The sequence below is a fragment of the Heteronotia binoei genome, chromosome 13 (genome assembly GCF_032191835.1).
Source record: "Heteronotia binoei isolate CCM8104 ecotype False Entrance Well chromosome 13, APGP_CSIRO_Hbin_v1, whole genome shotgun sequence".
NCBI lineage: Eukaryota > Metazoa > Chordata > Lepidosauria > Squamata > Gekkonidae > Heteronotia > Heteronotia binoei.
Genome location: NC_083235.1, coordinates 1,759,307 through 1,776,972, shown reverse-complemented (window position 1 = coordinate 1,776,972; position 17,666 = coordinate 1,759,307). Strand labels below are relative to the sequence as shown.

Here is a 17,666-nt window from a genome sequence, read left to right as displayed (position 1 = left end):
AGAAGAACATCAGAAGAGCCCTGCTGGGTCAGACCAGGGAGGGTCCATCTAGTCCAGCCTCCTGTCTCACACAGTGGCCAGCCAGTTCCTCTGGAGGGCCAACAACAGGGCAGAGAGGCTGAGGCCTTCACTTGGGAAGAACATCAGAAGAGCCCTGCTGGGTCAGACCAGGGAGGGTCCATCTAGTCCAGCCTCCTGTCTCACACAGTGGCCAGCCAGTTCCTCTGAAGGGCCAACAACAGGGCAGAGAGGCTGAGACCTTCCCCTGAGAAGAACATCAGAAGAGCCCTGCTGGGTCAGACCAGGGAGGGTCCATCTAGTCCAGCCTCATGTCTCACACAGTGGCCAGCCAGTTCCTCTGGAGGGCCAACAACAGGGCAGAGAGGCTGAGACCTTCCCCTGAGAAGAGCATCAGAAGAGCCCTGCTGGGTCAGACCATGGAGGGTCCATCTAGTCCAGCCTCCTGCCTCACACAAAGGCCAGTCAGCTCCTCTGGAGGGCCAGCAACAGGGCAGAGAGGCTGAGGCCGTCCCCCGAGAAGAACACCAGAAGAGTCCTGCTGGGTCAGACCAGGGAGGGTCCATCTACTCCGGCCTCCTGTCTCCCACAGTGGCCAACCTGGAGGGCCAACAACAGGGCAGAGAGGCTGATGCCTTCCCCTGAGAAGAACATCAGAAGAGCCCTGCTGGGTCAGACTAGGGAAAGTCCATCTAGTCCAGCCTCCTGTCTCACACAGTGGCCAGCCAGTTCCTCTCGAGAGCCAGCTACAAGGCAGAGTGACTGAGACCTTCTCCCTGATGCTGTCTCCTGGCTTTGGGATTCAGAGGCCTCATGCCTCTGATTATGGAGGTTCCCCTCAGTTGCCATGGCCAGTAGCCATCGATGGATGCCTTGAGTCTGATCATTCTCATGCCCAAAGGCAATCGGTTGCTACTCAGCCTTGGGCCTGTCTGAACCCAGACTGGGCCCTGAGGGTTTTTGCAGCTGACACAGACATTGTAGTGATGTGAAATGGTCCTTTCCATGATGAAAAGGTAGAGTTGGCAGAGAGAGAAGTTGGAGAAGCATCTGTTAACCCTTCCAGTCCATCTTGGTGTTAGAGTAGATCAACCTGACCTTGATGGATCAATAGCCTGATTCCATATAACAAGGCAGCTTCATGTGGGTTCTGGTTGAGGAACCCCTAGTGATGCCCTGTATTCTTGGTGCTGGGGGTGGGGGCAACAGGGTGAGGGCTTCTGGTGTTCTGGCCCCGCTGGTGGACCTCCTGATAGCACTTGGGGTTTTTTGGCCGCTGTGTGACACAGAGTTGGACTGGATGGGCTTTTGGCCTGATCCAACATGGCTTCTCTTATGTTCTTATGTGACACAGAGTGTTGGACTGGATGGGCCACTGGCCTGATCCAACATGGCTTCTCTTATGTTCTTTTGTGACACAGAGTGTTGGACTGGATGGGCCACTGGCCTGATCCAACATGGCTTCTCTTATGTCCTTATGTGACACAGAGTGTTTGACTGGATTGGCCACTGGCCTGATCCTACATGGCTTCTCTTATGTTCTTATGTCTGGGGCAAGTGATGCTCTATATTCTTGGTGCTTGTGGGGGAGGCAACAGTGGGAGGACTTCTAGTGTCCTGGCCCCACTGGTGGACCTCCTGATGGCACCTGGGGTTTTTTGGCCACTGTGTGACACAGAGTGTTGGACTGGATGGGCCATTGGCTTGGTCCAACATGGCTTCTCTTACGTTCTTAAGTCTGGGGCAGTGATGCTCTGTATTCTTGGGGATTGTGGGGGGCACAGTGGGAGGGCTTCCGCCTTTGTGATGTAGTGTTTTGGACTGGATGGGCCATTGGCCTGATCCAGCATGGCTTCTCCGATGTTCTTCTGCCTGTATGTTCCCCTTCCCTCTCCCACTGGGATGGCCCCCACTGGGATCACGTTTGCCTCATTTGCCTCCCTCCCTGTCCGCAGCGAGAAGAGGATCCGCTACGACCACTACTTAGTCCCCAATGCTCTGTTGGAGCTCAGCCTCTTGTATGTGGGGCAAGGCCGGAACGAAGAAGCTGTGCGGCAGCTGCACAAGGCCAAGTAAGTGGCGTCCGTGAACGTTTGGTTGGTAGGAAGATGGGAGGGTCTTGCCCATAAGTGCCTTCTGTTTACTTCCAGCAGAAGGTTCTGGACAAACTCCATGGAGGAGAGGAAAAAGGGGTGCCGGCCACGGTATCTTTTACTGGCCGAGCTGGTGAAACTCTCTTCTAGCGAATAACCATAACTGGGGTTGGAGGCCAGGATCCTTGGATGTGTGAAGCCGTTGCCCTGCCATTTCGCCATTTAATCTGCCATGGTCTAATTAGACTGTGTGGCGGCTGTTTCTCGAATGAAATGCTAGTTCGTTCTGGGAAAGTGGGGGCCATGCAAGATGCGTGGGGGTTGAGAACATAAGAAGTCTGCCCCCTTGCAACTAATAGAAACCCAAGCAACCGTGCAGAACAGGAAAAACAAACAGCAGCTTCTCCTTTCCAGTCAGAGTAGCTCAGCGGTGGAATCAGCTGCCTGCGGGGGGGGGGTGGGGGGGCGGTGTGAGCTCCTCCTCTCTGGCAGTCTTCAAGCAGCGGCTGGATGAACACTTCTCAGGAGTGCTCTAGGCCAGGGGTGCCCAAACTGTAGCTTGGGAGCCACATGTGGCTCTCAAAGCCCCCACTGCCCTGTTGGTCTTTAAATCACTTTTCCAAGGCTTGGAGAATGCATTTAAAGTTAAAGCTGCTTTCTTTCCACCTCTCTCTCTCTCCTTCCTTCCTTCCTTCCTTCCTTCCTTCCTTCCTTCCTTCCTTCCTTCCTTCCTTCCTTCCTTCCTTCCTTCCTTCCTTCCTTCCTCCCCCCTCCTTCCCTCCCTCCTTCCTTTCTTCCTCCCCTCCCTCCCTCCTTCCTTTCTTCCTCCCCTCCCTCCCTCCTTCCTTCCTCTCTCCCTCCCTCCTTCCTTTCCTTCTCCCCTCCCGCTCTCCCTCCTTCCTTCCTTCCTCCCCTCCCCCTCCTCCCCTCCCTCCTTCCTTCCTCCCCTCCCTCCTTCCTTCCGTCCTCCCTTTCTTCCTCCCACCCTTCCTCCCTCCCGCCTTCCTTCCCTCCCTCCTCCCACCCTCTCTCCTTCCTTCCCTCCCTCCCACCCTTCCTTCCTCCCTCCTTCCCTCCATCCCTCCCTCCTCCCTTCCTCCCACCCTTCCTTCCTCCCTCCCTCCTTCCTTCCTGCTCTCAAACATCTGACGTTCACGTCTTGCAGCTCTCAAACTTCTGACCTTTATTCTACGTGGCTCTTCTGTTAAGCAAGTTTGGCCCCCCCTGCTCTAGGCTGATTCTGCATTGAGGATGGGGTTGGACTAGATGGCCTCTATGGCCCCTTCCAACTCTTATGATTTTTTGATTTGTATAACTTATATGTCCCGTATTTTGACATCATGGTGGAAAGTACCCTCGAGTCACAGTGGGCTTACAGTGACCACATAGGGTTTTCAAGGCAGTAGAGGAACAGAGGTGGTTTGCCTTTGCCTGCCTCTGTGCAGCAGCCCTGGCCTACCTTGGTGGCCTCCCATGGAAGTTCTGACCAGGCCTGACCCTGCTTAGCTTTCAGGATCCCACAGTGGTGGTTGGTCCTTGCCGGCCCTGTGTAGCACCTCTGGAAGAAGAAGAATGCAGATTTATATCCCGTCCTTCTCTCTGAATCAGAGGCTCAGAGTGGCTTACAATCTCCAATATCTTCTTCCAGCATAACAGACACCCTGTGAGGTGGGTGGGGCTGAAAGAGCTTTCACAGAAGCTGCCTTTTCAAGGACAACTACGAGAGCTATGGCTGTCCCAAGGCCATTCCAGCAGCTGCAAGTGGAAGAGTGGGGAATCCAGCCCGGTTCTCCCAGATAAGAGAGCTCTGGCTGACCCAAGGCCATTCCAGCAGGTGCCAGTGGAGGAGTGGGGAATCCAACCCGGTTCTCCCAGATAAGAGAGCTCTGGCTGACCCAAGGCCATTCCAACAGGTGCAAGTGGAGGAGTGGGGAATCAAACCCGGTTCTCCCAGATAAGAGAGCTCTGGCTGACCCAAGGCCATTCAAGCAGGTGCCAGTGGAGGAGTGGGGAATCAAACCCGGTTCTCCCAGATAAGAGAGCTCTGGCTGACCCAAGGCCATTCCAGCAGGTGCCAGTGGAGGAGTGGGGAATCAAACCCGGTTCTCCCAGATAAGAGAGCTCTGGCTGATCCAAGGCCATTCCAGCAGCTGCAAGTGGAAGAGTGGGGAATCAAACCCGGTTCTCCCAGATAAGAGAGCTATGGCTGACCCAAGGCCATTCCAGCAGCTGCAAGTGGAGGAGTGGGGAATCAAACCCGGTTCTCCCAGATAAGAGAGCTATGGCTGACCCAAGGCCATTCAAGCAGGTGCCAGTGGAGGAGTGGGGAATCAAACCCGGTTCTCCCAGATAAGAGAGCTCTGGCTGACCCAAGGCCATTCCAGCAGGTGCCAGTGGAGGAGTGGGGAATCAAACCCGGTTCTCCCAGATAAGAGAGCTCTGGCTGATCCAAGGCCATTCCAGCAGCTGCAAGTGGAAGAGTGGGGAATCAAACCCGGTTCTCCCAGATAAGAGAGCTATGGCTGACCCAAGGCCATTCCAGCAGCTGCAAGTGGAAGAGTGGGGAATCAAACCCGGTTCTCCCAGATAAGAGAGCTCTGGCTGACCCAAGGCCATTCCAGCAGCTGCAAGTGGAGGAGTGGGGAATCAAACCCGGTTCTCCCAGATAAGAGAGCTATGGCTGACCCAAGGCCTTTCCAGCAGCTGCAAGTGGAAGAGTGGGGAATCCAACCCGGTTCTCCCAGATAAGAGTCCACACCCACTACACCAAACTGGACTTCCTTGGGGGTCTCACAGCCAGATACTAGCCAGGGCTGACCCTGTTTAGCTTCTGAGAATATATGCGGTGCACTGGCTTCTGACAGAGTCCTAGATTCGCTTCAAGGTGCTGGTCATTACCTTTAAAGCCCTATATGGCCAGTGTCCTGCATATCTTAGGGACCGCCTTTCCCTGCACATGCCCCAGCGAGCACTTCGGTCTGGGTCTCAAAACCTGTTGACAGTCCCCAGCATCAGAGAAGCGAGGCTCAAAACAATGAGAGCCAGGGCCTTTTCCGTCACTGCCCCTAGCTGGTGGAATGAGTTGCCGGAGGAGGTTAGGGCCCTGCAAGAGCTTTCACAGTTCCGCAGGGCCTGCAAAATGGCACTCTTCCGCCAGGCATTTGCATGAAGGTAACATCTCCAGCAACGGGATTGGCCCGTAAGAACACCACCAATGACCTATCGCATCGCGCCATGGCAATCCTGAGACCTGTGAGTACAGCTAACCACCAGAAACTTGGATAGTAGCACACGCAGATGCCTTAAACGATTGTTTTTATGTTTTTATTGTTGACTCTTTTACCGGTCACACTAATGTGCTTGTGTCGACCCTCCGTTTGGGAGCTGCCCTGGGTCTGCCTTCGGCGGGGAGGGCGGGATATAAACTTAACAAACAAATAAATATATGCACCACTGGATAGCGTGTGGGGCAAGACTGCTACTGAGTGCTTTTCCCCACAGAAGCAACTACAAGAACTACTCCATGGAGTCACGAACGCTCTTCCGGATCCACGCCGCGTTGTCCAAACTCAAAGCCCCCCAGGAAGAGAACAGTTCGAACGGAGCCACCCCTACCTAGGGCATGAGGCCTCCCCTGCCTTCTACTGCGAAGGAAGAGGTGTCTCGTCCTCTGGAGCCCCTGGACCAAAGAGAGAAACTGCCAAAGCTTTTGTTATCCGGACTCCATCCTCGGGGTGGGGCCCTTTCGAAGGAGTTTGTTGCCACCAAAATTGTGCCGCCCGGCTCCCAAGTTCTGGTGCCTGACATGCCGTCTGTGGGAATGGGGAGGCTTTCTGTCTAGATGGACCAGGCAGTAGAGGGGGTGGGGGTGGATCACGCTTGCTAATCAGTGATGCTCAAGGAAGGAAAGCGCCTCTTCAGAATCAGTCTCTTCTCTCAGGGTCCTGCAAATTAGAGCAAAGTTTACCCCTTGAAGATAGCGAGAGAGTACGGTGGCTCTGCAGTCCCTTTGGTTTCCTGCCTTGTGTTTCTTAGCAGATCCTTGTACACTTCCCCTCCCAGTCTTCGGCTTCACGCAGCAACCCACCACTTCCTTAGGGCTTCTGTGGGCCCACTTGCTGTTAAAGATATCCACAGCTCAAGATGAAGAAGAAGACTGCAGATTTATACCCCGCCCTTCTCTCTGAATCAGAGACTCAGAGCAGCTCACAATCTCCTGTATCTTCTCCCCCCACAACAGACGCCCTGTGAGGCAGGAGGGGCTGAGAGGGCTCTCACAGCAGCTGCCCTTTCAAGGACAGAGTCTCAGCAGCCTACAGTCTCCTTTTCCTTCCTCCCCCACAACAGACACCCTGTGAGGCGGGTGGGGCTGAGAGGGCTCTCACAGCAGCTGCCCTTTCAAGGACAGAGACTACAATCTCCTATACCTTCTCCCCCCACAACAGACACCCTATGAGGCAGGTGGGACTGAGAGGGCTCTCACAGCAGCTGCCATTTCAAGGACAACTCCTGCGAGAGGTATGGCTGACCCAAGGCCATTCCAGCAGGTGCAAGTGGAGGAGTGGGGAATCAAACCCGGTTCTCCCAGATAAGAGTCCGTGCACTTAACCCCTGCACCAAACTCTTCTCACTTTGTGGCCTTCTCTTTAGCTTGGTGGAAGGAGCTTTTTTTTCCCCTTTTAATTAAGCTCTCAAGATAGTTCCCAAATGTTGGATGAGAAATATTTGCAGGCATTCTGGGCATGGGCAGAGGACTTCCGCATAGGCCTTTGCGGCTGGAAGCAGTCCTTGCCCTGCTTCCAGAGTAGCTTGTAGTATTTGGGGAGAAAACCAAGGTTCTCTTCTGCAAAACTTCACCTCCAGCAAGAGCTAGGAGCTGCTGCAGGGCCTGCGGCAAAAGATCCCTTCTCGTGGGCTGCTGCTTCCTTGAGTGTGCATTTTCATTCCTGATTGTCCTGCTTAAGAAGCAACTCGCAAATCTGTTTTTGGAACGTCCGGCTCTCCTTTGAATCCTGTCTCGGCATACCGACGGCACAATAACCTTTCAGCACGGATGCGCTGGGCCTGCAGACGTGTTCTGCCATTGCTGGCGTATTGTGATCCGTCTGCCGCCTTAAGAAGGTGCTGGTTCTTATTGCTGCTTGGCGAGTCCTGTCCAGTTTTTGACGTTTCCAACCAGTGTGAGTGAAAAGCACGCCTTTTGCCAGGGAAGCATCCCTTCTTTCCTAACCCCGTGCGGTGCCCGAATGCCCCTCCACCCCCAGAACTTGTGTGGCCTGCTGCAACAGGTGGCAATTCTAGCCCAACCTGGACTAGGAGAAGGCCAGCCAGAGGGGTGCTGTGCTCAGAGCAGATGTAGGAAGCTGACGAAGGGTTGTGGGGATTTCGGAGTAAGCGGTGGCGTAAAACCAACGCTGTGCTTTCTGAGGCCTGTAAGAGGCAGGCTGCTGGGGAGAATGGAAGGGAATTCTTCTGGGATGACTCTGGTTTAATGAAATTGCCTCTACCTCACTTGTTTTGCAGATTAAGCTGCTAACTGAATGACACGCCTTGCCTTTGCTTAGCAGTTTCTTTGCCCTGCAGGGGCTCTTGCTGCGTTTCTAGAAAGCGTGCGACTTAAAGCATTAAGCATAGATGCCCTTGAGCGTACAGAGACCTGTGAACTGTACCTTGGCCAGAAAAGTGCCTCTTCCGCCATCATTGTGAGCCTGACAAAAGAACATTGCAGAATTTTATGTTTGTCATCAGTGAGTTGCTAAAGCATTCGATTTGTTTTGTGTCTTTTCCCACAAAAGGGCTAACGCGAGTTCTTGTAACCCTTCCTTGCCTACCCCCCCCCCCACTCCGCCCCGCGTTGCAGTTAAAATAATTCCCAGTCGCTTGGAATGTTAACAGACGGGCAGAGACAAGAGCCACGTACAATGAGGCACTAATCCAAGCATCGCCAAGAGTTTTGTGGCACCAGAAACTAGCCAATGTAGTGTGACCGGCTATTTCCGATTGTAAAGCTGACAGGGGAAAGGCTGGAGAAAGGCACAGGGTAAAGCAACTGGGTTGTGGAAAAATTTCATGTGAACACTCTTGAGAATGGAAACAGCACGCGGGAATTTCTTTCTTGGAGGTTTGAAAAAAAGGTTTGTAAGAAGTTTTTAAAATTGAGGTCTTTAAGCGGCTGAATCAAAACGGCTGTCACTCTTGGGGCAGGTCGAAACCCACAGATGTGAGCTGGTTGGCTGCCTCTGAGTGGTTAGCCATCCGAAATTCGCTACTTGAATTCTCAAGCAGAGCAACACAGAAACCTGCTTCTGCAACTCTTGCCAAGTAGGAAGTTGGAGGCGGGCAAGAGGGGAATCTCCAAGAAGTCCGTTGCTTCAGTAGTTTAGCTCTTTCTGCAAAAGCAGACGCTGGTTGGGTCGGGTCAGGTCTCGGTTCTAGCATTGGATGATTTTAATTTAATTTGCGACGGGCGTGTGTAAAATAAAAATAATTTATACGAAGCGGACTGCTGTTTTAACCAAATGTCGAGATTTGTAATAAGGCTTCCATTTTAACATGCCCACATTCTTTTCAAGGGGGCGGGGTTTGAAGGGTACAAAGGTGGGTGTGGGGGGAGACCAGCCAGATGACAACTTCCACAGTTCTTTGGGTTGTTCAATCCCCAAGTGGGGCAGGGGATCCTCCGATTTAGAGGTGGTGGGCTCTCCTTCCTTGGAGGTTTTTCAACAGAGGCTGGATGGCCATCTGACAGCAATGAGGATCCTGTGAATTTAGGGGGAGGTATTTGTGAGTTTAGAGCAGTTCCTCAGTGGAACGGGCTTTCTCCTTGGGAGGTGGTGGGCTCTCCTTCCTTGGACGTTTTTAAAGAGAGGCTAGATGGCCATCTGACAGCAATGAGGATCCTGTGAATTTAGGGGGAGGGATTTGTGAGTTTAGAGCAGTTCCTCAGTGGAACAGGCTTCCTCCTTGGGAGGTGATGGGCTCTCCTTCCTTGGAGGTTTTTCAACAGAGGCTAGATGGCCATCTGACAGCAATGAGGATCCTGTGAATTTAGGGGGAGGGATTTGTGAGTTTAGAGTGGTTCTTTGGTGGAACAGGCTTCCTCCTTGGGAGGTGGTGGGCTCTCCTTCCTTGGAGGTTTTTCAACAGAGGCTGGATGGCCATCTGACAGCAATGAGGATCCTGTGAATTTAGGGGGAGGTGTTTGTGAGTTTAGAGTGGTTCCTCAGTGGAACAGGCTTCCTCCTTGGGAGGTGGTGGGCTCTTCTTCCTTGGAGGTTTCTCAACAGAGGCTAGATGGCCAACTGACAGCAATGAGGATCCTGTGAATTTAGGGGGAGGAGTTTGTGAGTTTAGAGTGGTTCCTCAGTGGAACAGGCTTCCTCCTTGGGAGGTGGTGGGCTCTCCTTCCTTGGAGGTTTTTAAAGAGAGGCTAGATGGCCATATGATAGCAGTGAGAATCCTGTGAATTTAGGGGGAGATATTTGTGAGTTTAGAGCAGTTCCTCAGTGGAACAGGCTTCCTCCTTGGGAGGTGGTGGGCTCTCCTTCCTTGGAGGTTTTTCAACAGAGGCTGGATGGCCATCTGACAGCAATGAAGATCCTGTGAATTTAGGGGGAGGGGTTTGTGAGTTTCCTGCACTGTGCAGGGGGTTGGACTAGATGACCCTGGAGGTCCCTTCCAAGTATGATTCTATTCTATGATTATATGAAGATGGGTAGCTGTGTGTTAGTCTGTAGCAGTAGAAAAGAGCGAGAGTCCAGGAGCATCTCAAAGACTAACAAAATTTGTTGCAGGGGAGGAGGTTTTGAGAGTCACTATGTCACATTCTCAGGGTGCAGGCAGGCAGGAGTCCAAAGCCAGTCCAAGGTCAAAGTCCAGGAAGTCAAGTAGGGGCTAAGTCACCAAAGCAAAACCACAAACCGTGATCAGAAGTCAGTGTCCAAGAACCAAAGGGTCAGGGTGTCAAGGAATTCAAGCAGGTCAGGATCAGGAAGGAGGGTGGATGCAAGCCAGAGAATAGACTTGTTGCTTCCACAACGTTACCAGATCCTGGGTGGGAGCCTCAATCAGCCTGCTCCCTGGGTGGCAGCAACTCTGCTAGAACTCAGGGCTAAGAGATCTGAAGCATCGGTGTGCCTCATGTCTTTGCTCTGAAAGTTCTTTCCAGAGCCTGCTTCGAACTCTTGAGATGGGAGGGGGGAGAGCTTGAAGGAGATTGTCAACAGCTGACACTGGTGCCTGGAATATGGGGAAAGTGATCGATGGGCCAGCTGCTGGTTGTTCAGCTGAAGAACTGGCTGGCAACTCTTCCAGGTCTGTTAACCCTTCCAGCTCCCCATCGCCAGGGCTCATGACACACTGCATACCACAAATTTTGTTAAGTCTTTGAGGTGTTCCCGGACTCCGGCTCATTTTATGGTGTGTATTTTAATTATCTGTACTACTGAGGAACTCCTTGTTGCCAAAACACATCTGGTTTTAAAATTTATTTAGTGGACTTATATTCCGCCTTTTCCTGTAAACGGGCTCAGGGCGGATCACAACATCAACTGTACAACAATAAAAACCTACAATTTAAATTAAAAACAATACAATAAAATGAGCAAACCAAAGAACAATAGAACAAAACAAGGTGCATCGCAGGCGGGAGGGCACATTTTTCAGAATAAAGCAATTATTGGCCCAAAAAGGAATGATGGTAATAATAAATAGGATAGCACCATAGTATAAAGCACGATGTCACAACAGGGGAAGCCAACTGATGGAATAGTAGCTGGAATAGGACACCCACTGCCGCAACCAAGTGGGATTTTTTTTACTATTGTGCATTAAAGCACTGTTAATTTGACATCTGGTAACACATTACTCAGGACTGTGGTGGGCTCTCCTTCCTTGGAGGTCTCTCAACAGAGGCTGGATGGCCATCTGACAGCGATGAGGATCCTGTGAATTTAGGGGGAGGGGTTTGTGAGTTTCCTGCATTGTGCAGGGGTAGGACTAGATGACGCTGGAGGTCCCTTCCAACTCTTCTATGATTCTAACAGGCTTCCCCCTCGGGAGGTGGTGGGCTCTCCTTCCTTGGAGGTTTCTCAGCAGAGGCTAGATGGCCATCTGACCTCAATGAGGATCCTGTGAATTTAGGGGGAGGGATTGTGTTTCCTGTGTTGTACAGGGGTTGGCCTAGATGACCCTGGAGGGCCCTTCCAACTCTAGGATTCTGATTAATATTTATCCTGTTATTAGGCCTTTTGTCAACCTTCCCGGCTAGCTTGTTTTTCCTTCCCCTGCTGTTTGGGTTTATGAAGTAGAAGTCAAGTTGCACCTTTAAGACCAACAAAGATTTATTCAAAATGTAAGCTTTCGTGTGCTTTCTAAGCACACTTCATCAGACGAGGAATCCGGCAGTGAGCAGAGCTACATATAGCTGGTAGGGGGTGGTTTAGAAATGCAAAATGGTGCAACTTAAGATCCAATAACAGCATAGTAAAATTAACAAATTGAGCAAACCTTTGATTCTGGGCAACATGAGCGCAAGATCAAAGGTTTGCTCAATTAGTTAATTTTACTATTCTGTCGTTGGATCTTAAATTTATACCATTTTGCATTTCTAAACCACCCCCTACCAGCTATATGTAGCTCTGCTCACTGTACCTGATTCCTCATCCGATGAAACGTGCTTAGAGCCCACGACAGCTGCCGTTCTGAATAAAACTTTGCTGGTCTTAAAGGTGCCCCTTGGCTGCTGCTTCAGACCAACCCGGCTGCCCGCTTGGCTGTTTGGGTTTATGTTCTTTAAGAACTTGACTGCCTCCATTTCGAAGCCCTGCGGGCCCAAGGGAGAGATTTGGGAAGAGGAGAAAAACTTTCCACCGAAGCATCTGCCATCACCAAAGGCCTCTGTGACACTGTAAAAATAATATCCCCTCCTCCCTCTTCGAAGCCCTCGGGATTGACGCTGGCTCACCTTCTCAAAACGGAGGTTGTCTTTATACGTCTGTGCCACTGGAGGGAGGCAGACAACTGCGCTGTGAGCCACATCTCTGGGCCGGGCCGGGCCAGGCAGGCAGCCACTGGACGCTGAACCCAGAGAGGCCAGCCACGTGAGCGCTTTTGCCAGAAGACCATGACCTGCTAGCAGGACAGTGTGTGGGGAAGCTGTTCCTACGAGGTGGGGCAGGGAGACGGGATGAGAGAAGGGGCCATGCAACCCCCAGGATTGGTTTCTTCTAATCCCTGAGAGCCAGATTGGAGGGTGGGACATAAATCCAGTATCATCTTCTATCCGGAGAGCCCTGGGGGACGTGGACTGATTCCATCCTGGAAGGATCTGATTGACTGATTTCTGTGGTGCGTCGGCTTTGTGCTGCAGTATGTTAGAAGATGATGATACTGGATTTACATCCCACCCTATACTCTGAATCTCAGAGCAGCCTACAATCTCCTTTACCTTCCTCCCCCCACAACAGACACCCTGTGAGGTGGACGGGGCTGAGAAGGCTCTCACAGCAGCTGCCCTTTCAAGGACAGAGTCTCAGAGCAGTCTACAATCTCCTTTACCTTCCTCCCCTCACAACAGACACCCTGTGAGGTGGATGGGGCTGAGAAAGCTCATACAGCAGCTGCCCTTTCAGGGACAACTCCTGCCAGAGTTCTGGCTGACCCAAGAAGGCCATTCCAGTAGCTGCAAATGGAGGAATGGGGAATCCAACCCGGTTCTCCCAGATAAGAGTCCGCGCACTTCACCACTACATCAAACCGGCTCTCAAGTGTGAGAAGTAACACACAACAGAACTGTGAGAAATCACACACAACACACTGGGGTTTTTCTTTTTTGTTTGTTTTGTTTAGGCTTTTGTGGTTTTATTCACCTGGTCAGTCCACTGAGCAGAGCCTAGCTTCTGTATGAGCTCTAGTTTTTCAGGATTTCATACACATGAAGACCACAGTCCTCTTCTTCCACGCCACCATGAGAGCTACACTCGCACTGGTCTCTGGAATCAGGACCTGCAGCGCTGTCAAATAAGTCGAAAGGGATGAGCTGGGTTTGTGGGAGCCCCGAGGATCCCCATGTGCCACCGGGGGGGGGGGGGGCGTGTTCAGTTTGGAAGAGCCTCTGCCATCAGCATGTTATGTGTCCTGGCAGGGGGAGGCTGCTGCTTCCGCCTCCCCCTCTTTCGCTAGCTGAGAAGCAGCAGCCGCCGCCGCCACGTCCTCTGCCTTTTTGGCCACGGCCTGCTCTCTGCGCTGCTTCTTCTGCAGCTTCAGCTCCTTCCGCCTAGCCTTCTCCATCTCCTGCATCATCTCCTGGAACTCGGGGCTGCGGTGATCCACGTTGTAGCCCAGGCGCTCCCGGGCCTCGGCCAGCAGCTGCTGCCGCCTCTCCTTCTCTTGCTCCTCCTTGGCCTTGCGCTCCTCCTTTTCCCGGCGCCAGTCAGCGATCATCTGGGGCATCTTAGCCATCCGGGCAGCGATTAATTCCTCTCTGGGAAGAGAACAACAGCAAGAGGTCACATCCCTTCTCCAAGAAGGAAAGGAACACGGCGCAGCATCCCTTCAGGCACACGCCAGGCCACCTTCTTGTGGTAGACTGCACCCTATGAGGGAGGGGTGCCATCCTGGACCAGGGGATAAGAAGCAAAGAACTAAACCTTGTCAGCAGAAAGCACCACCACAGGCAGGGCCGGAGTGAGTGAACTAGGCAACCGCCTGGGGCACCAGCTCCCAGCAGGGGCGTGGGCGGGCACCCCCAATCCTTCAAAGCCCAGGAAGAACGCGGCCTCCCCTGCCCAGCACGATCCGAACTCGGAGTCCAGGAAGAATGCATATTCCCCTGCCCAGCGCGCTCTGAACTTGGCGCTTGCTGGACAGGGGAAGGCGCTAAGTGCCCAGTGCAATGACATCACCTGTGATGTCATAGTGCCACGCGTGAATAGTCTGCTCCCAAGGTTGGGGTGGGGGGGGCACGCGTTGGGGTTCTGCCTGAGGCACCGGAACCCCAACTGGGCCTGACCACAGGAACACGAAGGTCTTTTCAGCATTTCTTGCCTTTTGTAGCCTCGGACTACTACAGTTGGGTCTATTTATTTGGACATTTATACTCTGCTTCCCCCCTCCCCCTCGTAATACTGCACTCCGCGGCAACTTTGAACACTTCTGAGCAGCAGCAAGGCGAATGGATGGTTCTTTTTAGTGTTCCACTGGACCGCAGGGGGAAGTATAAGGGAACCAGACTCTGATGTTTTTGATCCCTTCATCTTGGATTCTGTAGCTTGTCAATGTAGTTATAGACCTCTTTTAAAAAGACAAATATCTAGAGCCCCATCGAAACACCTTGGTGGTTTTCTGTGTGCAGCAAGCTAGTTTCCCCCATATATAGAACCACAGAGTTGTAACGGATCTCCAGGGTTCTCTTCCTTCCTTCAATGGTATGGCTTTATTGGCCCTAGCTTTAAGCCTAACCAAATTAATACATATATTTTAAATCTCCCTTTTCCCTTCTTTTTCCTTCCCCCGTGCAAGCACCAGTCGTTTCCAACTCTAGGGAGACATTGCTTTCGCAATGTTTTCACAGCAGACTTTTTAAAGGATGGTTTGCCATTGACTTCCCCAGTCCTCTACACTTTCCCCCCAGCAAGCTGGGGACTCATTTGACCGCCCTCGGAACGATGGAAGGCTGAGTCAACCTGGAGCCAGCTACCTGAACCAGCTTCCACTGGGATCAAACTCGGGTCGTGAGCAAGGGCTCCGACTGCGGTACTGCAGCTTTACCACTCTCCTTAGCCCACCCTAATTATAAAAGTTATAAAATATATTTTATGCCAAGCTACTAAAAGATGAAGAGGCCAAGGAATTCGTAATATTGAGATCCATTCTGCAGTTTGCATGCCTAGCCATGTGTTTGAGAGATCCTTTGGGCATATTTTCATTTTCTTTGGATTCTACTACCTGAGAGAGTTGGGTGCAGAGAGCCAGCTGAGCCTAACCATGTGCCTTTGGACCTGTTTAATTAGAACAAATACTTTTGCTGCACAGTTTCCACAACAGCAGACCCCAAAAGGTGCATGCTTCAAATTTATTAGCATTTCAGTTTTGGAGCTATCTACTCTGTGGCAAGGTTCTTCAAGTAGGGCCAACTGAAGACTTCCAAAGGAGCCGGAACTACACCTGGGTGAAGTACAGCTCTCCAAGAACTCATTGCAATATCAGGAGGGACGTTTTCAGATCACCAATCCCATCACTGAGTAAAAAACATTCCCTGATTGAGAGGCAGCCAGAATGGCTCACCACTCTAGAGTAGGGGTGGCCAAACTCTGGCTCAGGAGCCGCAAGTGGAAAAGGAACTAGAAAATGCACTTTAAACTTAAAGTTGCTTTCTCTCCACTTCTCCTTCCCTCCTACCTTCCCCCATCTATTTGCCATCCTTCCTTTCTGTTTTGCATTTTAACTTAAAGTTACTTTCTCTCCCTCTCCTACCCTCCTCCCTTCCCCCATATATTTGCCATCCTTCCTTCATGTTTTGCATTTTAACTTAAAGTTACTTTCTCTCCAACTCTCCCTCCCCCATCTATTTGCCTTCTTTTCTGTTTTGCATTTTAACTTAAAGTTGCTTTCTCTCCACCTCTCCTTCCCTCCTCCCTTCCCCCATCTATTTGCCATCCTTCCTTTCTGTTTTGCATTTTAACTTAAAGTTACTTTCTCTCCCTCTCCTACCCTCCTCCCTTCCCCCATATATTTGCCATCCTTCCTTCATGTTTTGCATTTTAACTTAAAGTTGCTTTCTCTCCTCCTCTTTCTCCTCCCATCTATTTGCCTTCCTTCCTGTTTTGCATTTTTAACTTAAAGTTGCTTTCTCCACCTCTTCCTCCCTTCCCCCATCTGTTTTCCTTCCTTCCAGGTCCCAACTGGAGTCTGTGCAACCAAAACAGAGAATCATGGCAAAGAAAGGCAGGGGAACCCAAAGCACAAGGCTTCTGTGAAAACCAGCCTTCAAACAAAAACAAAAAAATCAAAATTCTTTAAACAATTAGCGTAAATATATTCTCAAACAGACAACTCATTCAGTTTTTTATACAAAACAAAGAACGTTTCTGGTGAATAAGTTCCTTGTTTTGCATAAAAGACTGATTGGGTCGTCTGTTAGAGAATATATTTACACTAATTCCTTAAAGAATTCTGATTCTTTGTTTGGAGGCTGGTTTTCACAGCAGCCTTGTGCTTTGGATTCCCCTGCCCAACTGGAGTTTGGCAACCCAACCTGCAGCTGACTATGCTAGGGCCCAGGGGCAGATCTGCTTGTGCAGGTATGGTTGCCAACCTCCAGATGGGCTCCCCTGGAAACTACCATTGACCTCCAGATGCCAAAGAACAGTTCCAGGGGGTGGACCCCATGAGTTCCTCAGCCCCTCCCTCCCTCCCCAGACCCCGACTGGGAGGCGGCCACGTCCAATTCAAGAAATATCTGGGGACTCTGGGGGTGGAGCCAGGGGCAAGGATGTGGCCAGCATGACTGAACTCGAAAGGGGGTTCTGGCCATCACACTTAAAGGGACTGCACACCTTTTAACTGCCTCCCCTCCCTTGGAAATAATGAAGGACGGGGGCACATTCTTTTGGGGCTCACACAATTGGATACTCTGGTCCAATCGTTTTGAAACTTGGGGGGTATTTTGGGGAGAGGCCCTGGATGCTATGCTGGAATTTTGGTGCCTCTATCTCAAAAAACAACACCCCCTCCCAGAGCCCCAGATCCTTTCCTTCATTTCCCTGTTCCTCCTGCAGACGGCCCAATTCTGCATTATTGCCTATGGGACTCGGTCTGCGCAGGGAGTCATGGCGTCTGATGCCTGCAACCCGGGAGATCCCCCGCCTGGGGGTTGGCAGCCTCCCGCCCTCCTCTCCCGCCGGCCTCCCGCCCCTCTCCCGCCCACCTCTCCCTTCGGCGCCGCGCCTCCTCCCTGCGGGCGGCGCGGAGGGCGGCCAGCGTGTGGGCGAGCGCGGGGCAGAGCGCGGCCTCGTCGGCCTGCAGGAGGGCCCGCTGCGGGGGGCTGGGCCAGAGCCGGGCCGGGTCCACGAGGGAGGCGGCCCCGTAGCGCCCGTACAGCTTGGCCTCGTAGGCGGGCTCCAGCTTCCACGCCGGCGTCCGGGGGTCCGCGGGGTCCGGCAGGCGCACGCCGCCCAGGTGGAGCCGCAGCTGCCGGGCGTTGTAGGCGCGGACGCCGCCGAGGCAGAAGAGCCGCCTCAGGGCCGCCATCGGCTCACACCGCGTCGCCATGGCAGCCGCCATCTTGGGATCGCCGGCCGCGCAGGCGCAGCGCCGCCCGGGAACTCGCCAGCCACCATCTTGGAGCCGACGCCGCTCCTTCCGCGCAGGCGCAATGCCGCCCGGGAACTCGCCAGCCACCATCTTGGAGCCGACGCCGCTCCTTCCGCGCAGGCGCAGCGCCGCCCGGGAACTCGCCAGCCACCATCTTGGAGCCGACGCCGCTCCTTCCGCGCAGGCGCAATGCCACCCGGGAACTCGCCAGCCACCATCTTGGAGCCGACGCCACTCCTTCCG

The 17,666-nt window shown here is 52.5% G+C and overlaps 2 protein-coding genes across 3 annotated transcripts in view; one reads left to right on the top strand and one right to left on the bottom strand.

Moving 5' to 3' along the window:
- Positions 1-5,775, top strand: part of TTC39A (tetratricopeptide repeat domain 39A) — a 46,787-nt gene extending 41,012 nt beyond the window's left edge. Inside the window, exons 6-7 of one of the 2 annotated variants that reach the window (XM_060252707.1) lie at positions 1,974-2,090; positions 5,613-5,775. In XM_060252707.1, the coding sequence (XP_060108690.1) occupies positions 1,974-2,090; positions 5,613-5,730 (235 nt within the window). In that variant the 3' untranslated portion in view covers positions 5,731-5,775. The remainder of the gene's footprint in view (positions 1-1,973; positions 2,091-5,612) is intronic. The other variant, XM_060252706.1, reaches the window with a different exon arrangement.
- A 7,157-nt stretch (positions 5,776-12,932) lies between these two features.
- On the bottom strand, positions 12,933-17,393 carry GADD45GIP1 (GADD45G interacting protein 1). Its single transcript, XM_060252443.1, has 2 exons — positions 17,038-17,393; positions 12,933-13,593 (listed from the first exon to the last, which is right to left on the bottom strand). Exons 1-2 carry the CDS (start codon positions 17,391-17,393, stop codon positions 13,239-13,241), a joined length of 711 nt encoding a protein of 236 aa, XP_060108426.1. The 3' UTR covers positions 12,933-13,238.
- Between the last annotated feature and the right edge of the window lie 273 nt (positions 17,394-17,666).